Raw genomic sequence first — 23,756 nt, 5'->3', positions numbered from 1 at the left:
GAAAAACAGCCCATTTAGGGCCATTGTAGCACAGAATAAACCTAAAAAATACCTAGAATGTGAAAAAGGAAGAAAGATAAACAAATACTAAATTAAACTCTTTTTTTTTTTACTAACCAGGTTACTGACTCCACCAAGTCCTCTGTCACCCTGGAATGGACCAAGCCAGTCTTTGATGGCGGTTTGGAAATCATAGGCTACAATATTGACATGTGCAAAGCCAGTCTGGAAGAGTGGCACAGAGCTAATAGGCAGATTTGCGTCCACACATCATACACTGTCAAAGGCCTGGTGCCCGGAGAGCTCTACAAGTTCAGGGTCAGTGCTGTGAACGGATGCGGAGAGAGTGACGCCTCAGTGTTGCCAAGTGCCGTTCAGGCTTTGGATAGACTTACAGCTCCCGAGATCAACCTCGATGCCAAATTCAAGCAGACTCACATTGTGAAGAATGGCGGCACTGTCAGCCTCACAATTGCCTTCCGCGGCAAACCAGCTCCTCTCGCCACCTGGTCTAAGGTTGATGGTGAGCTTCCTGTCATGGCTGATGTCAACACCACAGATTCCTCCTCTACTCTGACTATCGAGGGTTGCACTCGGTATGAAGCCGGCAAGTACACCCTCTCCCTGGAGAACAACATTGGACGCAAGTCCATCACCTTCACTGTCAAAGTGCTGGACACACCCGGACCTCCAGGACCTATCACTTTCAAAGATGTTACTCGCGGAGCCTTGACAGTTATGTGGGATGCCCCTGCTAACGATGGTGGAGCCCGAGTCCACCACTACCTCGTGTACAAGCGCGAGGCCACCCGCCTGGCCTGGCAGGAGGTCAGCAACAAGTGCAGTCGCCAGATGATCAGGGTAGCTGGTCTGGATGTTGGCGTGCCCTATCTGTTCAGGGTGATTGCCACAAACCAGTATGGCCAGGGAGAAGCTTACGAGATGATGGAGCCCATCATTGCTACAGAAGAACCTGCACCACCCAAGAGACTTGATGTTGTGGACACCACCAGTTCCACAGCCTCCCTGGTGTGGCTGAAGCCAGACCACGATGGAGGCAGCCGCATCAGAGGATACATCATTGAATTCAGAGCTAAAGGCACCGACCGATGGGTTGTTGGTGGAGAGTCCAAAACCCTGAAGACGCTGGTAGAGGGTCTGATTGAAAACACAGAGTATGACTTCAGAGTCAGGGCCAAGAATGACGCTGGAATCAGCGAGCCTCAGGGCACCTTAAGCTCTGTGGTTATCAGAGAGCCTCGCATCGAACCAACTGCTGACCTAAGCAGCATCACCAACCAGCTCATCACCTGCAAGACCTCCACCACCTTCACCATCAACATCCCGATCAGTGGCAGGCCAGCACCCAAGGTCACCTGGAAGCTAGAGGAGATGAAGCTGAAGGAGACTGACAGAGTCTTGATCAGAAACACACAGGAGATGACCTCTTTGATTGTCAGAGACAGCAAGAGGAGCGACAGCGGCAGGTACTACCTGATCCTAGAGAATGCTGCCGGTGTGAAGACGTTCACAGTGACTGTGGCTGTTGTCGGCAGACCAAGTCAACCCACAGGCCCCTTGGAGATTTCTGGAGTCTCCTCAGAGTCCTGTAGCCTTGCCTGGTCTGAGCCAGCTGATGACGGCGGCTCTGAGATCACCAACTACATTGTGGAAAAACGAGAAGCAGGCCATTCTTCTTGGCAAGTTGTAAACTCCAGTGTGAAGAGAACCACCATCAAAGTGTCTCACCTTACCAAGTACATGGAGTACACCTTCAGAGTGTGTGCCGAGAACAAATTCGGAGTCAGCAAGTCCACCGAGTCTGCAGCTGTTGTCATTCAGCATCCATATGGTGAGTTCTCTTCAACAGTTACACAAAAGAAAATGCAAATCCTGGTTTTAGATCTAAATATATATATGGATGCCAAAATGTTAACATATTTTGTAAATTTATTTACAAATTAAGCATCTCTATTCTCACCTCCACTTCTTTTCCACAGTTCCTCCAAGTCCTCCAGGTCGCCCAGATGTGGTATCTGTGTCCGCTAACGCCATCAGCATCAAATGGGACTTGCCATACGCCGACGGTGGCAGCCAGTTGACGGGCTACTGGATTGAGAAGAAGGAGAGAAACACCATCCTGTGGGTGAGGGAGAACAAGCTGCCCTGCCTGGACACCCAATACAAGGTATCCAACCTGATCGAGGGCCTAGAGTACCAGTTCAGGGTGTACGCCATGAACATTGCTGGACTCAGCAAGGCCAGCGAGGCTTCTAGACCTGTGGTGGCGCTCAATCCAGTTGGTGAGGGAAACACTTATGTCCTAACTACATCTCCATGAAGCCCTAAAAAGCTGTGTTACAGTTTTACAATAATTTCTCCCCCTCCCTGCTCAGATCCTCCTGGTAGACCCGAGGTGACGGACATCACTCGCTCCTCCGTGTCGTTGTGCTGGACCATACCATTCAACGACGGCGGCAGCAAGATTGTCGGTTACGTAGTTGAAAGGAAAGTCCACAGCACAGAGGAGTGGGATGACAACCGCTGGCTCAAGTGCAACTACACCACCATCAGTGAAAATTACTTCACTGTCACCAACCTGGCAGAGGGAGACACTTGGGAGTTCCGCGTCATCGCCAAGAATGCCGCCGGCGTCCACAGTGCACCCTCCGAGATCACCGGACCAGTCACATGCAAGGATGAATACTGTAAGCCAAACAATTACAGTTTTAAAGTTCATCTAGATTCAGAGCTCAGACCTAAAAACTCTAATACTCCTCAAAGAGACACATTGTTTTATACATTTACAAATACGTATATATTATTCTAAAAACAAAAATATTTTTGCTGTTGATTATATTGTAGCATCTTGCTTGACAGGATATAATTGTCATTAATTGTCTTTTTCCCCCCCTGCAGCTCCTCCAAGAGCTGAACTGGACAGCAAGTTGGTGGGTGAGACAGTTACCGTCACAGCTGGCTCTGACCTGGTCCTGGATGGTGCTGTGGGCGGTAAACCCGAGCCTACAGTGTACTGGTCTAAGGGCGACAAGATTTTGGACCTTGGGGAGAAATACTCTTTGACCTACACCGCCACCAGAGCCATGGCCATTATCAAGAACTGTGACAGATATGATACGGGCAGATACATCCTGACTGTCAAGAACGCCAGTGGAGTCAAGACTGCTGCCGTTACCGTTAAAGTTCTGGGTGAGCAACATTTTATTAATTTATCCTCAGTTGACTCAGTTGACAGCAGGTAGATGTGTCACTTGACTCTCTGAACTCTCTTTACTTGTAGACACTCCTGGGGCTCCAGCTGATCAGATTGTGATCAGCAGAGTGACAGAGGAGAAGTGCACCGTGTCCTGGAAGATTCCTCTGGAAGACGGTGGAGACACCCCATCCCATTACATTGTGGAGCGTCGTGAGACCAGCCGCCTTAACTGGGTCGTCATGGAGACCGAGTGCAAGACACTGTCATGTGTCAGCAGCAAGCTGATCAAGAACAACGAGTACATCTTCAGAGTAAGAGGAGTCAACAAATTCGGTCCCGGAGTTCCTCTGGAGTCCGAACCCATCATCGCCAGGAACGCCTACAGTAAGCTGCAAAAATTCTAATGAAATGCTTTCACTAATGTACAATGAGACATTATATGACAGGATGTAGATTTGTTTCCACAACTCTGACCTGTCCCGCTCCTCTTCCTCAGCCATCACCACCCCGCCGGGTGCTCCAGAAGCTACAGCGGTGGGTAAGGAGCATGTCGTCATCGAGTGGTTGAAGCCCGAGAGCGACGGAGGTAGTGAGATCAAAACTTACCTGGTGGATAAACGAGAGAAGAGCAGCACCAGGTGGGAACGACTTCTGAAGAACCTAAAGGACATGTTTTTCAGTTTGTAAAATAATGATTTGATTGTGCACCTCTTTCTCACTGAGTTTCTTCTCTTGACCAGGTGGACTCGTGTGAATAAAAATTACACCATCTACGACACCCGTCTGAAGATCACAGGCCTGCTGGAGGGAAGTGAGTACCTGTTCAGAGTGACAGCTGTCAACGCTGCTGGAGAGAGCAATCCGAGCGACGCCTCACCATACATCCTCTGCAAAGACCCCACATGTAAGAGACTTTTTAACTTTTAAAATCTTAACCTTTTAGGTGCAGAAGACCTAAAACTTTATTTTAAATAATGACCTCATAATGTTGGGACAAGTAGATGTACAACATATCAGTATTTATCCTCGTTTACACCCAGATACCCCAGCTGCTCCGTCCATGCCTCGTATCAAGGACACAACCAAGCACAGCATCAGCATGACCTGGACCAGGCCCATGTACGATGGCGGCTCAGACGTCAGCGGCTACGTGGTTGAGATCCTAGAGGAGGGCACTGAGCAGTGGTACCGTGCCACTGCCAAAGCCCTGACAACCAACGAGTATGTGGCCGCCGGCCTGGCAGCCAATAAGAAATACAGATTCAGGGTAGCTGCCATCAACAGCCAAGGCACAGGAGAGTTCAGTGAACCTAGTGCTGAGGTTGAGCCACTTGAGAGAATCGGTGAGTTAGTGCAACCTTAATCATAGAGCTCCTCGTAGACACAAAAGTTGAATATATTAATGTGTGTGGGTTAAAACTAATTTTGGGAAGTATATGCTTGTTCAGAATGTTTTGTCAACATTGTGTTTTCCAGACAACGTTCTTCTCTTACCCAGTGACAGACCTGTAGTGTCATATTCCAGTTTGCAGACTTATCAGACTCACCCTTTACTGTTCTCCACCCCTCAGAAATCCCTGACCTGGAGCTGGCTGAGGACCTGAAGAAAACAGTGTGTCTGCGTGCTGGAGGAACCCTTCGTCTAGTTGTATTCGTCTCTGGCCGGCCGCTACCAGTCGTTGCCTGGAGGAAGACAGGCGTGGAGCTCCAGAGCCGTGGCTACATTGAGACCACTGAAAGCTTCACCTCGCTGACAGTGGAGAAGGTCAATCGCTATGACTCTGGGAAATACGTTGTGGAAGCAGAGAACCCATCTGGAAAGAAGACTGCTATCATTCTGGTTAAAGTCTATGGTAAGTCCACAGATACCAAATATTACAGTGAATATATGTATAAAAGTGTGCATGTGGTAAAAAGTGCAGCTTTAGTCAGCTTCTTCTTAAGGACACTTCTAAAAACACTAATGTCTATCTCTCCTGCAGACACTCCTGGTCCTCCAAGTTCTGTGAAGGTGAAGGACTATACCAAGGAGTCTGTTGTGATCACCTGGGATGTCCCAAGCATTGACGGTGGCGCTCATGTCAGCAACTACATTGTAGAGAAGCGTGAAGCCAGCATGAAATCATACAAGACCGTCACCACTGAGTGTAGGAAGACCCTGTTCAGGATCACCGGTCTAGAGGAAGGAGTGCATTACTTCTTCAGAGTCCTGCCTGAGAACATCTATGGCGTCGGCGAGCCCTGTGAGACGTCTGAATCTGTGCTGGTGTGCGAGGTGCCATCGGTGCCACTTAACTTCCAGGTGGTCGATGTCACCAAGTCCTCTGTCACGCTGAACTGGGAGAAGCCATTCTACGATGGTGGCAGCAGGCTGAGAGGCTACTCCCTCGAGGCCTGCAAGGTGGGCACTGACAGGTGGAGTGCCGTGGCAACAGTCAAGGCCTCGGTGTGCCAGCACACCATCCAGCCTCTGACAGAGAACGACCAGTACCTGTTCAGGGTACGAGCCACCAACAGCAGGGGAGCCAGCGAGCCCATGGACACCGTCACTCCTGTCACTATCCAGGACATCAAAGGTAACATGACATCATAACTCATCTGCAAATCATTACACACTTCTATCTCCTTTAAAAGATAATGAACATGTGACCCCTCTGTGTGTTCCAGTGATGCCCAAGATTGATTTGACCAACATCCCTCAGAAGATTGTCCATGTGCACCGTGGCAAACCCATCGACCTCAACATCCCCATAAAGGCCAAACCGCAGCCTGTCTGCTCCTGGTTCTTCGCTGGTGTCAAACTGAAGGACAGTCTGGACCGCATCAAGATCGACAGCAATGGAAAATACACCCGCCTTGTCATCCGCGAGACCACCATCAACGACACAGGAAACTACAGGCTTGAAGTGAAGAACGCCATTGGCATGGCAAGTGAAGTCATCAAAGTCATCATTCTTGGTAAGGAGACTTCTGCACATGGATACAATTCTCCTGTTAAAGTGCCATTTTTTAAAATGTATTTTATTTAACCTTTAATTAACCAGGAAGTCCCATTGAGATTCAGAATGTCTTTTTCAAGAGAGACCTGGCCAAAATAGCAGCCAAAACTCAACAAAAGTGCCAAAAAAATAACATTTACAATAAAACAAGCGCAAAATAACACAATATTAAAACATAATGAGCCTTATTGACAAATACAAGCACATGTCTCTATCACCAGTCTTGATGATAGCTTTAAATTCATTGATTAATATCAGACTTTCTAGTTTAAGCTTTTTCTGTAGATTGCTCCATTCCCAGGGTGCTGAGTAAGAAAATGCAGTTTTTCCCAGTTCAGTTGAAACACAGGGGACATTTAGGAGTGACCACTTAGAGGAGTGAAGTTGATAGGTCCCACAGCTAACAGAGAGGAGGTTACAGAGGTACACAGAAAGTTGTCCAAGTATTGCTTTGTAGATAAAGAAAAACCAGTGCTGTTGTCTACGGATTTGGAGTGATGTCCAACCAACTAGTTCATAGAGAATCCAGTGATGAGTGAGGGACTTAGAATTTTTAATGAACCGTAGTGACGCATGGTACACTGAGTCAACGCGGCGCAAGATGGAGGATGCCGCATGCATGTACAAAGTATCACAATAATCAATTACAGATAAAAAAGTGTCTTCAACAAGTTTCTTCTTAGCACTGTAAGTAAAGCAGGATTTGTTTCGGAAATAAAACCCAAGCTTTAGTTTAAGCTTCTTGACTAAATCAGTGATGTGGACATTGAAGGAGAGCTTGTCATCTATCCAGATCCCCAGGTAAATCCCCAGGATTTACTAAATACAAATGATGCAAAACCATTATAAGATCCTAATCAGCTGTCTTCTTGTGTCCGTCCAGACAAACCTGGAATTCCAGTCGGCCCAGTGAAGATCGAGGAGGTTGACGGCATGTCAGTGACGTGCAGCTGGGAACCTCCAGAGAAGGATGGTGGTGCCAACGTCAGTGGCTACGTTGTCGAGCAGCGCGACGCCCACCGGCCAGGTTGGATCACTATCTCAGAGTCAGTGACCCGACCCTGCTTCAAGTTCACCAGACTTACAGAGGGAACTGAGTATGTGTTCCGCGTTGCTGCCATGAATCGTTTCGGTGTTGGTGGCTTCCTGCAGTCTGAGGTGGTGGAGAACAAGAGTCCCAAGAGTGAGTTTGCTTCTTTTGTTATCTTGCTATTCCATACTTGATATGATCATTCACCTATTTGAGGGCAACAAACACTTAATTTGTGGACAGTTATCTTTTACCCCACTTTCATTCAATTAATCATCTGTTTCTATTATGTAGCCATCCCTGGACCTCCGAGCAGGCCAGAGGTGCTTGATGTCACCCACGAGGGCATGACCCTGACCTGGCAACCGCCAGAGGACAACGGTGGCTCCACTATTGCCGGCTACATCATTGAACGTAAGGAGGCGCACTCTGACAGGTGGATGAAGATCAACAAGAACCCCGTCACCATGACCAGGTACCGCTCTTCTGGCCTGGTTGAGGGCCAGGAGTACGAATACCGCATCACCGCCATCAACTCCAGAGGAGCTGGCAAACACAGCGAGACCTCCGCCATCACTGTTGCAATGGATCCCATTGGTACGTGTTTTAAAACCTCAGTGTAACCGCTGTGCTGCTATAATGACAAGAATGAAGTCAGTTTATTCACCATAAGTCTGTGTTTTGATGTACAGAACCTCCAGGTGCTCCAGTTCAGCCCAGAGTCACCGACAGCACCAGGACTTCAGTGTCTCTGGCCTGGCTGCCACCCGAAGAGGAGGGTGGTGCCATCATCACTGGATACTTCATCGAGATGCAGAAGGTTGACCAGGTGGAATGGACCCTGTGCAACACCACACCCACCAAGATGTGCGAGTACACCCTCACTCACATGCCCCAGGGTGCCGAGTACAAGTTCAGGGTCGTCGCCTGCAATGCTGGTGGCACTGGAGAGGCCGCTGAGATTCCTGGAGTGGTTAAAGTCCAAGAGATGCTTGGTAAATTCCATTGAACCGCTTCATTTTACAGTTTTAATTTGTGATTTAAAATGTTTTTTTTCTAATTTACCCGAATCTATAATTTAATCTGTGTCTCCTTCAGATTATCCCGACTTTGAGCTCGATCGAAAATACGAGGAGGGCTACGTGGTGCGCCAGGGTGGAGTGATCCATCTGTCTGTGCCCATCAAGGGTAAACCCCTTCCTGTGTGCAAATGGACCAAGGATGGCCGTGACATCTCCCACCGCGCCATGATCGCCACCCATGATGACATCACCGAACTGGTCATCAAAGAGGCACATAAAGACGACACCGGTACCTATGACCTTCTGCTGGAAAACAAATGTGGCAGGAAGGCCGTGTACATCAAGGTGAGCTTCCCATCTCACAGACAAATGTACTTTAGTACAACAAAAAAACACCCTTTGCCAACTTTATGTATATCTCTGTGCTTCAGGTGAAGGTGATTGGTCGCCCTGACATCCCTGAAGGCCCTCTGGAGTTTGACGACATTCAGGCCAGATCGGTCCGGGTCAGCTGGAGGTCACCGTCAGATGATGGTGGTGCTGACATTCTGGGATACATTGTGGAAAGGCGAGAGGTACCAAAGGCAGCCTGGTGTACAGTTGACTCCAGAGTAACCGAGACTTCTCTGGTGGTGAAGGGCCTGAAGGAGAATGTGCAGTACCACTTCAAGGTTTCTGCTGAGAACCCATTCGGTGTCAGCAGATCTCTCAAGTCTGATGAGCCTGTCACACCAAAAACACCACTTTGTGAGTATTGTTTTGTGATTGTCCACTATAAACTGATTTGTCAAATGTTGGTCAAAACAATTTCTATAATTTCTATTGATTTCACTAACAACTTGTTATACCTTCAGGCCCACCAGAACCTCCCAGCAACCCACCAGAGATCATGGACGTAACCAAGACCACCGTGTCCCTGTCTTGGGCACGGCCCCGGGATGACGGAGGCTCCCGTGTCACAGGATACTATGTGGAAAGGAGAGAGGTGTCAACAGAGAAGTGGGTTCGACACAACAAGACCCACATCACCACCACCATGTTCAACGTCTCCGGGCTCATCCCCGATGCAGAGTACATGTTCAGAGTGGTGGCTCAGAATGACGTCGGGAAGAGTGAACCTGGTCCTGCTTCAGAGTCTGTGATCTGCAAAGATCCATTTGGTAAGATATACTTATGTAGAAGCATAAATAGACAAGACACATGCAAGACGTTTATGCTGTGAGTGCATTAAGTTGATTTGTGTGATTTTAGAATATTAATTGCCTCCTGTCTGACTCCTTATAGACAAACCAAGCCAACCAGGAGAGATCGACATCATCTCCATCACCAAAGACTGCATTACCATCCACTGGCTCAGGCCAGAGCATGACGGCGGCAAAGAGATTCTGGGCTACTGGATTGAGTTCAGGCAGTCTGGAGAAAGTGCATGGAAGAAATGCAACAAGGAGCGTTCCAAGGACCGTCAGTTCACCATGGGTGGCTTGATGGAGGCCACAGAGTATGAGTTCAGGATCTTCGCTGAGAATGAGACTGGACTCAGCCGTCCTCGCCGCACGCCAATGGGCATCAAGACCAAACTGAGCGGTGAGCTGCTGCAGAATTCAGATCCCATCAAATATGTGATATTTCTTTAAAATAAGCAAATCAATCTCACAGCCAATTTGTGATATAGATGTTAGCTAGTGAGCATACTTTATATACATTAGCAGAACCCGGACTAGAGGAACCTTTTACAGCAAAAAGTTTAGGATTTTAATCAAACTTTGTTGATGTTTCTGCAGTTGGTGAGGCTCCAGCTCTGAAGGAAGAGATCCAAGACGTAACCACTAAGCTTGGCGAATCCGGAACTCTGACCTGTGGCATCATTGGCAGACCTCTGCCTGAGATCAAGTGGTACCGCTACGGCAGGGAACTGATCCAGAGCCGCAAGTACAAGATGAGCTCAGATGGCCGTAACCACTCCCTCAGCATCCTGACAGATGAGCAGGAAGATGAGGGCCTGTACACCTGCAGGGCCCTCAATGAAGCTGGTGAGATTGAGACCAGTGGCAAACTGCGCTTGCAGGCTGCACCCCAGTTCCACCCTGGATTCCCTCTGAAGGAGAAGTATTACGCCGGGGCCGGCACTAGCCTCCGCCTCCATGTCGTCTACATTGGACGTCCCATCCCCCAGATCATGTGGTTCTACGGCAAGAAGCCTCTGAATGCATCTGAGAATGTTATTATTGAAAACACTGAAAGCTACACCCACCTGGTGGTAAGGAACGCCCAGAGGAAGACCAACGCTGGCCGCTACAAGGTGCAGCTCAGCAATGTTTACGGAACCATCGACACTTCACTTCGTGTTGAAATCCAAGGTAACACTAGATTACTCAAACAGGAAAAGTACAAAACTCTAGAAGGTCTAGATACAAAATAATATAGCCTTCCAGTAAATACATCCACATTATCTTCAGGCATGGGAAAAAGGTCTTATTCCATTCTTTGTTTTTATTCACCAGATAAACCATGCATCCCTGAGGGCCCTGTCATTGTTGATGCCCTTCTTAAGAGCTCGATCATCATTAGCTGGAAGGCTCCCTTAGATGACGGAGGCTCCATGATCACCAACTACATTGTGGAGAAACGTGAGGCCAAAGAAGGCGAGCAATGGCAGCTGGTGTCCTCCTCTGTTTCCGGCACCACCTGCCGTATCCCCAACCTGATAGAGAGCGCTGGCTACTACTTCAGAGTCTCTGCCCAGAACCAGTACGGTGTCAGCGAGTCTCTGGAGATTCCATCAGTGGTCATCGTTAAGAGTCCATTCGGTGAGTCCATGCATGTTTTGTTTGCCAGTTTAGTTTCTGTTGCTAGATTGCAGAGAGGCTTAATACATACTATGTAGAGCAGCACAGTAACATTCTTTGTTTTATTTCTCAGAAAAACCCGGTATCCCACAACAGCCCTTCATCATCAGCTCCACCAAGGACTCCTGTGTCGTCTGTTGGAAGCCTCCGAGCAGCGACGGTGGAGCTAAAATCACCAGCTACTACTTGGAGAAACGTGAGAAGAAGCAGAACAAGTGGATGTCAGTGACCTCTCAGAAGATTGTGGATACAAAATACGAGGTCACAGCCTTGATCGAGGGCTTCGAGTATGAGTTCCGTGTCAAGTGTGAGAACATTGGCGGCGAGAGCGATTGGAGTGAGACCTCAGCACCCATCATCCCCAAGTCTGAACAGGCACCTCGTGCTCCTGTTTTCAGAGAGGAGATCAGGGACATGACTGTCAAATACCACGCCAATGCCACCTTTGTCACCAAGGTACTTCATTTAAACATTGCATTGCATTTGCTTTCACAAACTCACATACTTTTTTGAAGGTCGTACATATGTAACTACAAGATTACTGAAACTACAATAGTCAAATGAGAGGACTGACATTAGTTTCATTCCATCATTGAAGTTGACAAGTGCAAGTCAATGTTTACAGTAAATGACTTTGTGATTTTGCCTGAAACAAGGTGGTGGGACATCCCAAACCCTTGGTGAAATGGTACCGCAGTGGAAAGGAGATCGAGGCAGATGGTACCAAGATCAAAGCCCAGGAGTTCAAGGGAGGCTACTACCAACTGGTCATCACGACCGCTGATGACAGCGATGCCACAGTATACCAAGTTAGAGCAACCAACTCTTCAGGATCCATCTCCACAACAGCCAGCCTGGAAGTGGAAGGTAATGATATAATTGTCGATTGTTTGCAGGCGTAATCCTTACATAAAGTAAATCTTAATAGATATAAAAATCTAACTTTTTTTTATCATTTAATTCCAGTTCCTGCTAAGATCCACCTGCCCAAGGAGCTCCAAGGAATGGGAGCGGTCCAGGCTCTCCGTGGTGATCGCATCACCATCAAGATCCCCATCACTGGCAAGCCTGAGCCAGCAGTCACCTGGCAGAAGGGTCAGGAGATCCTCGCCAACTCTCCTTACCACCAAGTCATCACTACCAGGTCTTTCACCTCCCTGGTGTTCCAGAAGGGAATGCTGAGGAAGGATTCTGGCTACTACATTATCACAGCAAAGAACAGATTTGGAACGGATAAGCAAACTATTGAGGTGAACGTGGCCGACACACCTGAAGCTCCAAAGAAACTGGCTGTCAGCGACATTGGTCGGGACTCCATCACCCTGACTTGGGAGCCACCGGCCAACGATGGTGGAAGCGACATCATCGGCTACATTGTGGAGAAGTGTCCCACTTCTGCTGACAGGTGGATCCGTGCTGGACAGACCACCGACTGCAGCATCAACATCATCAACATATTCGGAAAAACCAAGTACCAGTTCCGCGTCATTGCCGAAAACCAGTTTGGCCTGAGCCTTCCCTGTGACCCAACAGAGCCCATCACTACAAAGGAAGACAAGTCTGTGATTAGAAACTATGATGAGGAAGTGGATGAAACCAGAGAGATCACCAAGGAGGAGGCTCTGGTCTACAAGGTGAAGGAGCTGTCCTCCAAGTACATCATCTCTGAGGAACTTGCTCGCTGCCAGTTTGGAGTGGTCCACCGCTGCATGGAGATTGCCACAAAGAAGACCTTCATGGCCAAGTTTATCAAGGTCAAAGGAATGGACCGCGAGTTGGTACTCAGAGAAATCGAAGCCCTCAATGTAGCAAGGCACATGAATGTCATCTACCTACATGAATACTTTGAAAGCATGGAGGAGATCATCCTGATCTTTGAATTTATTTCGGGAGTGGATATCTTCGAGCGCCTTGGCACGGCCAACTTTGAGCTTTCAGAGCAGGAGATCGTCCGCTACCTGAGACAAGTCTGCTCCGCCCTTAAGTTCATGCACAGCCACAACTTGGGCCACTTTGATATCCGCCCAGACAACATCGTCTACACCACAAGGAGAAGCACCACAGTAAAGATCATTGAGATGGGTCAGGCCAGGCTGCTGGTGCCTGGAGAAAACATCAGGATGCTGTTCTCAGCTCCTGAGTACTGCGCACCTGAGGTCCACCGCCACGACCTGGTCACCACAGCCACTGACATGTGGTCTGTTGGTGTCATGGCCTACGTTTTGCTCAGTGGCCTCAATCCATTTGGGGCAGAGTCCACTACAAAGATGATTGAGAACATCTCCAGCTGTGAGTACATCTTTGACAGTGAAGCATTCAAGGACATCAGCCTAGAGGCTATGGACTTTGTGGACAGACTTCTAGTCAAAGACAGGAAGCTCCGTATGACAGCCCATGAGGCTTTGGAGCACCCGTGGCTCAAGATGAAGATCGAGCATGTCAGCAGCAAGGCCATCAAGACACTGAGACACAGAAGGTACTACCAGACTCTGGTCAAGAGAATAGATACTATTGTATCATCAGCTCGTGTGGCCTATGGTGGCGCCTTCAAGAACCAGAGAGGACTGGCTGTGGGTAAGGTGAAGATTGGAACTGAGTACTATGGCCTCCGCACTGGTCCAGTCATGCATGGCTCAGCTGAGGAAGGTGGCCATGTCAGATTCACTTGTAGCATCGCCAACTATAACAAGAGTACTCAGGTGACTTGGTACCACGGTACCCGTCAGCTACACGCCAGCACCAAGTATGAAATAAGTTACACTAACGGCTTTGCTAGCATCTATGTGAAGGACATCGAAGAGAGTGATGATGGTGTGTACAGATGCAAGGTGGTGAGTGATGACGGAGAGGACAGTTCCTACGGAGAACTCTTTGTTGAGACGGTGAGAAGCTTCAGAGAGCACTACACCAGCCGCACAATCAAGAAACTAAGGAGGAGAGTTGACAAGACAAAACTCCTGCAGAGACCACCCGAGTTCACTCTGCCTCTCTACAATCGTTCTGCCTACATTGGTGAAGATGTGCGCTTCGGTGTGACGATCACCGTGCACCCGGAGCCTCATGTAACATGGCTTAAGAACGGAGAGAGAATCAAGCCTGGTGAGGATGACAGCAAGTACACGTTCACCAGTGATAAGGGTCTGTACCAGCTGATGATCCACAACCTGGATGTCAATGATGATGCAGAGTACACCGTCATGGCCCACAACAAGTTCGGAGAAGACAGCTGCAAGGCCCGTCTCACTGTGACACCTCATCCTGAAATGAAGGAAAGTATGAGGCCCATGTTCAAACGTCTGCTGGCTAACGTTGACTGTGTCGAGGGACACAGCGTTCGCTTCGAGCTCAGAGTCTCAGGAATCCCAACTCCTACTCTGAAATGGGAGAAGGACGGTAAGCCACTACAGTTTGGTCCCAAGGTGGTTGTCATAGAGGAGGACGTTGACTACCATGTGTTGCACATCAGAGATACTCTGCTGGAGGACTCCGGTGTATACAAGGTTACTGCAAAGAACTGTGCTGGATCTGCAAGCTGCCAGGCTACACTGAAGGTGGACCGCCTTACCTACACCAGGAGAGAATACAAGAGCGAGGAAGAGAAATACAGACACGTGCAGAAACAAATCGAAAAGACCAACAAGATGGCCATGAAAATTGTTGCCACTGAGGAACTAGTACCTTTCAACCCCACTGCCCAGGAGGCGCTCAAATTTGCTGCAGAGATGTACAAGCCTGCAGTGAGCACCAAGAACGTTGAGGGCGAGTTCGACATCACAGTGGAGAAGTCCGAAACTAAGAAGCTGGAGGAGGAGAGGAGGATCTTTATGCCATATGAGATCCCTGAGCCTGTGACTCATGATCCCAGAGATCTGGATGAGGACAAAGCTATCAAACAGTTTGTGCCTCTCTCTGACATGAAGTGGTACAGGAAGCTGAGAGACCAGTATGAGGTTCCCGAGAGGATGGAGAGGATTGTGCAGAAGAGGCAGAGACGTATTCGCCTGTCCAGGTGGGAGCAGTTCTACGTAATGCCCCTTCCAAGAATCACCGACCAGTACAGGCCGAGATGGCGTATTCCAAAACTCACTCTGGACGACTTGGAGACTGTCAGGCCTGCACGCCGTTCACCTTCTCCTGAATCAGAGATCTCTTTCAGATCCAGAAGGAGATCTCTGGGAGACCTGAGTGACGAGGAACTGCTGATGCCCGTGGATGACTACCTTTCCATGAGGAGAACAGAGGAGGAGAAAATTATGCTGGAGGATGAACTGGAGCTCGGCTTCTCTGCCTCTCCTACTGGCAGCCCTGTTCGCACTGAGCGGCGTGCAGTGGAAGTTGAAGAGAGGAGGCAGGAGGTCAGGTACGAGGCTGCAGAGGTAGCTGAGACAAAGAAGAAGCGCACAGTTTCTCAGTATATGAGGAGGAGAAGGTCTCTGTCTCCAACATACATCGAGCTCATGCGTCCAGTGTCAGAGCTGATCAGACCATCACGGTCCAGGCCTCCTGTGGAAGTAGAGGGAGAGATTGTGGTGAGGAGGTCCCCCACCCCTGAGAGGACTCGTCCTCGCTCTCCCAGCCCCATCAGGTCTGTTGAGAGATCATCCCGCTCCTCCTCCAGGTTTGAGCGGTCTGCCCGCTTTGACATCATGTCGCGATATGAGGCCAGAAAGGCTGCTCTGAAGTCTGAGAGGAAGTATCAGGTTGTTAGCCAGACACCGTTCAGCCTGGACCACGCTCCCCGTGTGACGGTCAGGATGCGCTCCCATCGCATCCCAATTGGCCAAGACACCAAATTCACCCTGAACATCCAAAGCAAGCCTGAGGCCGAGGTTGCGTGGCTCCACAATGGAACTGCGATCTCTGAAAGCAGTCACAAATATGTCTTCTCCAACATGAGTGGAGTTTTGTCCATCACTATTCTGGACTGCCAGGAGGAGGACAGTGGCACCTACCGCTGTGTGTGCTCCAACTCCAAAGGAGAAACTTCTGATTACGCCACCCTGGACGTGTCAGGAAGTGGCTACACCACCTTCTCCTCTCGCCGCAGGGATCAGGATGCTGCCAAGGGACATGTCCCTGAAGCCACTAAAGTTGACCACTATCACACCACCCACTTCAAAGCTGGCTACTCTTCAGAGACCCACTTTGAGGTGGAAGAGAGCAAGACCAAGTTTACTGAGACGCGTGAGGTCAGCACACGTGAAAGATACGCCGCTTCCTCTGAGAGGTACTCCTCTGCTGAGAGGTACGATTCATCCATCAAGTACGCCTCAGCGGAATACCTGTCATCTGATTCCTCCTACTCCTCAGAAAAGTTTTCTCTGAGTGGGAAACGCACCACATCTGAAGCGAAACTGAAGACATCTGCTGCTGCTGTTACAGAGGAAGTTGCGGTCCACAAGGTTAAGCCTTCTCTTCCTGCCAGATTCCTCACCAAACCTCAGTCTGTGACAGTTTCAGAGGGAGAAACAGCCAGATTCTCCTGTGATATCGATGGAGAGCCTACACCAACTGTGACATGGATGCACGAGACCAAGACAATCGTCTCATCTCACCGCATCCAGGTGACCAGCACTCAGTACAAGTCCAGCCTGGACATCTCCTCTGTGACAGTCTCTGATGAGGGCAGTTACACAGTGGTGGTAGAGAACTCAGCAGGCAGGCAGGAAGCTCACTTCACCTTGACCATTCGCAGACCAGCTCCCAAAGAGGAGGTCAAGGCTGTCAAATCCCCTGAGCCTTCTGTGAAATCACCCACTCCCAGTGTGAAGTCACCAGAGCCTTCAGTCACATCACCTGTTCCCTCCATAACCTCCCCTGTCCCCAGCGTCAAGTCTCCTGAACCTTCAGTTAAGTCACCAACTCCAAGCGTCAAGTCTCCTGAACCAAGCGTAACATCTCCCGCTCCGAGTGTGAAGTCACCAACGCCAAGCGTGAAGTCGCCTACACCGAGTGTGAAATCTCCTGAACCAGAGGGCATTAAGTCTCCAATCAGCGTCAAGTCTCCAGAGCCAGCCGCACCCTCTCCAGCACCTGGAGTAAAATCTCCAGCACCTGGAGTAAAATCTCCAGCACCTGGAGTAAAATCTCCTGCTCCAAGTGTCAAATCCCCTGAACCCGAGGGAGTTAAGTCACCACGGGGAATAAAATCTCCTGAACCCAGACTCAAGTCACCACAACCAATCAAGTCCCCGGAGAGAGTTAAGTCACCCGCACCTGAGGAAGTAAAAACACCTCGCGGTGTCAAATCTCCAGAACCTGCAGGAATCAAAACACCAAAAGGCGTCAAATCTCCAGAACCTGTTGGAATCAAAACACCAAAAGGCATCAAGTCCCCAGAACCTTCAGGCCTCAAATCACCAAGAGCCCTGAAGTCCCCTGAGCCTGAGGGAATCAAATCACCCCCGAGGATGAAATCTCCTCCTCCTATTATGTCCCCAAAGCGGGTTGTGTCCCCACCCACCGTCAAATCCCCAACACCAAAACCTCCCAAGGTCCTGAGCCAGCTAACGGCAGAGGCCAGCGAGGGCTCGGTGAGGATGTCCTGCGTCTGTGAGAGCAGCGTCAGGGAGGTGGTGTGGTACGTCAACGGGAGGAGGCTTTCACAGAGCAGCCACTTCGAGATGCATTACTCTGAGGGCTCCTGCAGCCTGCTCATCCACGACTTAGCAGACAGCGATCAGGGAGAGTACATCTGTGAGATGACCTCAGAGGGAGGAGTATCCAAATCCTCCTTCTCCTTCACCGGACAGGTGTTCCAGTCCATACGCATGAAGGTCACAGCCTACCGTGAGCAGCAACTGGCACTTAAAGGTGAGCACCTGCCTACAGCAGATTTACTTAATCTTATACAACTCATATCCTTAACTTAAGAGTTACTCTCATGATTTACATATTTTTCATCTCTACCCTCTTCAGGATCGATGGCGATGAGTCACAAGGAGGCGTCATCGTCCGTGAGCTCATCCATGATGATGAAGAAAGAAATGCACATGATGGAGGAGTCGTCGTCTTTCAGCTCCTCCTCAGCTCAGCAGGCGATGATGTCATCCATGATGGAGTCCAGCTCCTTCAGCAGCATGGCTGCAGAGATGAAGTTTGAGACCATGTCCATGTCCAGCATGTCATCCATGACATCAGAGACGTACGCCATGAGCTCGCAGAGCGAGGGATCCTCATTCAGAGCAATCGGTAAGTACTGACATGAGTTGGTGGGATTTTAAAAGTAGCTATATATCAACTAACTGAGGAAACAAAATATAACTTATTTTGAAAGGTATGGCTGCAAATCAAACATCATAATGACTAACAGTATCTTGTCAAATATTGTGGTGCACTGACGTACTTGTCCGGTGGTTTCCAGGTTCTGCGCCCAGGATCGAGGCTCTGCCAGAGGACATCAGCATCGAGCCGGGCAAAATCCTGACAGTCACCTGCGCCTTTTCAGGCGACGCCAAACACATCGAGTGGTCCCGTGGCAGCAGAACCATCGAGGTGACTGCCGGTGGACGCTTCCACATCGACACCACGGAGGATCTGACCACCCTCATCATCACCGGGGTGAAGGAGGAGGACGCTGGAACCTACACCCTCAAGCTGTCGAACGAGCTCGGATCCGACACAGCGACTGTTCACATTAGCATTCGATCAGTGTAAAAAAAAAAATCTAATCTTCCAATCTTCCCCTTTTCCCAACTTCCATGCCTTTTTATTTATTAATTGAGCGAAATAATCTACTTGATAAAGATCCGGATTTCTGTTCTTGTAAATATGAACTATTTTTGTACCAATCTTGACATTAATTTATGCCAAACTAGACAAAAGTCTAAAGTTGTTATAAAATGTGCCATATTGGATAACTATGACTTAGGATTTTTGATCCATTTTTCTGTGACATGTACATAATGTATATAGCCGAATTTAACGGTTATGGGAAATGTATGAATTGTTATTTATGACAATATATTAACTGAAACAAAATGAAACTTAATGTAGTTTAACAGGAGAAAGTTTCCCCAGGAACGAATACCCTGTTAAACTAAGAAACTAAACTCTGTGCCTCAACGATAAGTTGAAGTCTTAAGATTGCCTCAACAGGTAGAGAGGCTCCCTGTTGACGTTAACTCAAGCAGAGACAAAACTATGAATGCACTGCGGTGCTGTTGCATTGTAACAAGAGCGTGAGATCCTGAGTGCTGTTTGCATTTACCCTCATGTAAGCAGGACGACTGGACCTCGCGCTCTGACTGATTATGTCATACCGCCATTTCGATGACATGCTCACAGTGCGAGCGGCCTGCACTCCCTGAGCACAAGTGTTTTTTTTTTTGTTTTGTGCTCTGCTTCTGGCAACCGACCACTTGCTCGGACTCTTCAGCTGTACCATCAACCTGGCCAATCACGTGAAACCAGAGTCCCGTCTGTGCTTGTTTGCAGAGGCAGAGCTGTCTCTTGGAGGCCTGCAGTGTGTTTGTGTGTTAGTTTTTAGGAGGTCGGTCAAGCTGGGCGCCGCCAAGCAGCCGAAACCAACTGCCACTGCGTGGCCTCGCATGTCGCCCCGCACTTTGGTTTGACCGACGAATAGGTTGTAGCGTTGACTATTTTCGCAGCCTCCTTGAGTTTTTCTCCAATTATTGATTTAATAAAGCATGATTATCAGCACTACAGGAGGTCTCTGCTGTGTTTTTTTGTGTTTGTTTATGTTTTACATTTTTTTGCTTTTATTTTCATTGGACAATCACAAAAAGTGCAACACACGTCAATGAAGCACAACATTAACATACTTACTGGGTGATCAGCTCAAATAAATTTGACAACATACTGTACTATGACTTTTTTTTAATGAAATCTGGATGACATAATATACTATTACGTTTTTAATGAAATTTTGACAACATACTATAGTATTACTTTTTGAGGGGGGTTTAATATAGTATAATTGACCCATTTGAAAGTTTGAGGACAATTAGAGGAGAAGACATGCTGGAAAGGGCTCCAAGTCGGATTCGAACCCAGGCCGCCTCTATGACAAGGCCTGCGTGGTATGCACTCTACCAGGTTTGCCACTGGGACGCCCTTAAGTTTAACCATTTTTGAAAATAATCGACATCCTAGAGTATAACTTTTTTTGAGGGGGACGTTTTTGGACATCCCATAATATGCTGTATTTTCATTATTATTGGACAAACTATACTACCACGTGTATCAACAGGGTATAATTGACCCATTTGAAGCATTTTTAGTCATTTTAAAATTGGACAATTTAAAAAAAAAAAAATCGTATGACTTTTTTTCTAAGGGAACAGTTTTGGACAACCAAAAATATTGTGTTTTTTCTGATATTTTTGGACAAACTATACTACATGTATCAACAGAGTACTTGACCCATTTGAAGCATTTTAGACATTTTAAATTTGACCATTTATGACAAATTTGCAAAATTTAAAATGCCTGAAATAACTTAAAATAGGTCAATTTTACTCTATTGATATATGTGTTAATATTGTTTGTCCAACTACCCCCCCCCCCCCCCCCACCCCCCGAAAAAAAAGTAATATGGAACATGTTGATTTTTGTCAAAAGTTATCAAATTTATTATGATTCTTTTTATCAAACAATAATTTTTTCAATCATTTTATGCCGTCACATTTTTCATAATATTGACATGACATTAAAAATGTATTAAAACGTCATAGTAGTGTCACAAAAAAGAGAGGTTAGTATTTGTATTTATTCATCTAATCAATATTCAGAGTGGACACTTTATTTATAATGTTCTTATTTTCAACAAATCCCATGAAAATATTAAAAATATCAATGAATTGATCCCACTAACATTAGTTCATGGATAACATGCAGTGTGTCACAATGGCCACCAGGTGTCAGTGTGACCCTGATGTCAACCTGCTCCACACAACAGGAAGCTGCTGTAACATGGATCAATCAACAGTACACAAGTATTTACAGTAAAAGTATTTTATTACATGGCCCCTGTGTAAATCTTCAAAGGATAACAATAGTCATTATTTTTATATTAACTGAAGTTGAAAGAAAGATGCCTAAACAACCTAATTTACTTTGTCATCAAAACAAAGGCCAAAATCAAATAAAAACACCTTTATAGCACCAGTTTTTATCCTGATGTCATGTGCCAGGACTATCTGAAGAAACAAGATGATTCCTGTCTTGTGATTGTAAATGTCCAGCAGTGGATGAAGTACATGTAACTGTTATAATCTGCAGCTTCACAGAGGAGACACCAGCAGACCGTGTCTCAGGACCGTAACAGAGTTTGGACGCATCATTTGCTGCCGTCATTCTCACACAGCTGCCAACCTCCAGCAGCACCACAATAGCCTACATAGGATTTCACACAAGAGATTTCTCACAGTAATGGCTGCCAGGTGTAATGACAAGCAGGCGTCGGTGACGAGACGTGACAGACGGCGGCGGGGGATATGAAGGAACGTCTCGACACCGCAGCCGACAAAGAGAACACAAAGAGCCGAGGCTAATTACAGCCGCTGTCAACAGGCTTCATTAGAGATGCAGCTCGGCTAATGGAGGGCTGCTCCCTCTGCTGCTGCTGCTGCTCAGCACATTATTTATAGACCAGCAGCACACACACACACACACACACACACTCAGGATGTAGAGCAAGTGATAGATTTTTTTGGCCAGCAGGCGAGTTGGCTGCTGAGCTGATTTTTTTTTTCTTCTTCTTTGAAAATAGGATGGAGAAAGAAGGACCAAAATATCTGATGTGAGAAAACGCTCCGTCTGGCAGCGGCCACTTTAGTTTGTGTCAAATCTTTCATATGATTCATAATGAGGCTGCAGTTAACACTGTAACATGCACTGTATGTGGTGGAGAAGCATTTTTTAATTTCATGCATGAGGCTTCATTTAAAAGGTCACATCTTCTAGTTTCTGAAAACTACATCAGTTCAAACAGCAGTCATATATAAATATGACCCTGATTCTGAAAGACTGTAACTCTGTGTAAGATACCAATTAAAAACAGAATGTATCAAAAAGGAAAAGAGGACATGGCTGATATACTGAAGGTATCCCTGCTGTCTATCAAATAAAGACAAAAGCCCCAAAACTCATCTTTAAAAATACTTCCCCAGTTGGAGCGTTTGTTGTAATGTAAGTCACATTCTTCTTCTTATAACAGTAACAAGGATGGTCAGGTGGTCGGGTAACTGTAGACAGTTCAGAGCTTAACTCATAAGAACCCTCGGTGACATGATGGGTGTAACAAACACTTTAGTGACTTCTCCTAAATGTGGCTGTGACTGGAAACAGAAATCTACAAAAGTAGCTAATTTCAAAAAGCTTATTTTTTGTTACTAGGCTAAGTTTAAACCCATTTAACAATTCTAATCTGTTAATAGGGCGTCCTTTATTGCATTTAACCCCATTAGGGTTTGTTATTTATTTTTATTTATTATTGATTTATTGTTATTTTGTTACTTAAAAACAAATCTGAAAAATAATTTGTTGTTAAACAGCACTATTAATGTCACATTTTTAATATATGTTGTAAAGATGCAAAAAAAAGGCAAATTTGTGTTTCTGTAAGCAGAAAAGGTGTCGAGTTTATTCATATTAAAATAAGAAATATCATAAAAATAAATACCATAAACACCCGATGTGACATATATGTTACATCACAGATCTTTGACATTTAGGGCTAGTATTTAAAAAAACATCATAAATGTGTTCTATGTGGTCCACTTGGTCTGTGGTATATCCCCCATCATTTTCCTTCAGGGATTACTGGGTCTGGGTTGTTATGGGTTAAATGGAGCTTCAGACGTGAAACTTCCCAACAGGTGAACAGGTAGACAGGAAGCGGTGCAGTAAAACATGTGGCGTGTGCGGGAAAAACAGCGTACGCAATATTTTTGTGTTATATTCTCCCAATTAGGTTACGTTTAGATTACTGTAATGCCATCTCCCCAAAATCCCTTTGTCTCCTCCAACTGGTTCAGAACGCAGCGGCCCGGCTTCTTGGTCTGGTTTTAACAGACGACACCTCACCCGGGCTGGTGTGATTTTAGCTTCTTTGTTCTGGCTCCCTGTTCGTTTTAGGATTGATTTTAAGATTTTACTGATCACTTTTAAAGCTCTTTCGGGTCTGGCTCCCAGCGATTTAACAGAATTTCTAACTCCATATGAACCGACCCGCGTCCTCAGATCACAAAGTCAAAATAAATACCCAACCCATCACTTCTTAAAACCCACTTTTATAGACTTGCTTTTATGTAATGCTGTCTATCTCACCACTCTTTTTTACTTCTTCACTTTCTACTTTTTTTACTCCTTTTCCCTTTTATTTTCTGTGTATCTGAGAATGTCTTGTGATTGTTCCTGCTCTGTCTCATAATGTTTTACTTTTAATATTAGAATTGTTTTTAGCCTTATGGCGTCATTCTCGTTGTGATTAACTTTACAATCCAATCCACTTTATTTATAAAGCACAATGTTAGCAAACACAAGGTTTCCAAAGTGCTGCACAAACAACAAATAGATAACAATACAAAGAGCTGTCGTAAACAATAGAACAGTAAGATACAATAAGATAAAATAAATTAAAAATGGGATAAAAATAAGTAAAATAAAATATAAAATGTA

The 23,756-nt window shown here is 46.8% G+C and overlaps 1 protein-coding gene across 1 annotated transcript in view; it reads left to right on the top strand.

Moving 5' to 3' along the window:
- Positions 1–19,778, top strand: part of ttn.2 (titin, tandem duplicate 2) — a 219,891-nt gene extending 200,113 nt beyond the window's left edge. The window contains exons 228-253 of the mRNA XM_059342393.1: positions 121–1,852; positions 2,001–2,303; positions 2,397–2,708; positions 2,920–3,210; positions 3,302–3,601; positions 3,714–3,855; positions 3,958–4,121; positions 4,258–4,560; positions 4,789–5,070; positions 5,200–5,793; positions 5,885–6,175; positions 7,100–7,399; positions 7,541–7,843; positions 7,939–8,241; positions 8,345–8,613; positions 8,700–9,015; positions 9,123–9,428; positions 9,553–9,852; positions 10,050–10,625; positions 10,770–11,075; positions 11,188–11,570; positions 11,771–11,981; positions 12,081–16,968; positions 17,026–17,927; positions 18,033–18,305; positions 18,478–19,778. Coding sequence (XP_059198376.1) covers positions 121–1,852; positions 2,001–2,303; positions 2,397–2,708; positions 2,920–3,210; positions 3,302–3,601; positions 3,714–3,855; positions 3,958–4,121; positions 4,258–4,560; positions 4,789–5,070; positions 5,200–5,793; positions 5,885–6,175; positions 7,100–7,399; positions 7,541–7,843; positions 7,939–8,241; positions 8,345–8,613; positions 8,700–9,015; positions 9,123–9,428; positions 9,553–9,852; positions 10,050–10,625; positions 10,770–11,075; positions 11,188–11,570; positions 11,771–11,981; positions 12,081–16,968; positions 17,026–17,927; positions 18,033–18,305; positions 18,478–18,770 — 14,643 coding nt within the window. The 3' untranslated portion in view covers positions 18,771–19,778. The remainder of the gene's footprint in view (positions 1–120; positions 1,853–2,000; positions 2,304–2,396; positions 2,709–2,919; positions 3,211–3,301; positions 3,602–3,713; positions 3,856–3,957; positions 4,122–4,257; positions 4,561–4,788; positions 5,071–5,199; positions 5,794–5,884; positions 6,176–7,099; positions 7,400–7,540; positions 7,844–7,938; positions 8,242–8,344; positions 8,614–8,699; positions 9,016–9,122; positions 9,429–9,552; positions 9,853–10,049; positions 10,626–10,769; positions 11,076–11,187; positions 11,571–11,770; positions 11,982–12,080; positions 16,969–17,025; positions 17,928–18,032; positions 18,306–18,477) is intronic.
- The last annotated feature ends 3,978 nt before the right edge of the window (positions 19,779–23,756 follow it).

This window comes from Centropristis striata, chromosome 10, assembly GCF_030273125.1.
Source record: "Centropristis striata isolate RG_2023a ecotype Rhode Island chromosome 10, C.striata_1.0, whole genome shotgun sequence".
Taxonomy (NCBI): domain Eukaryota; kingdom Metazoa; phylum Chordata; class Actinopteri; order Perciformes; family Serranidae; genus Centropristis; species Centropristis striata.
Note: the sequence above shows the minus strand (reverse complement) of the source record. Positions and strands in the feature narration are given on the sequence as shown.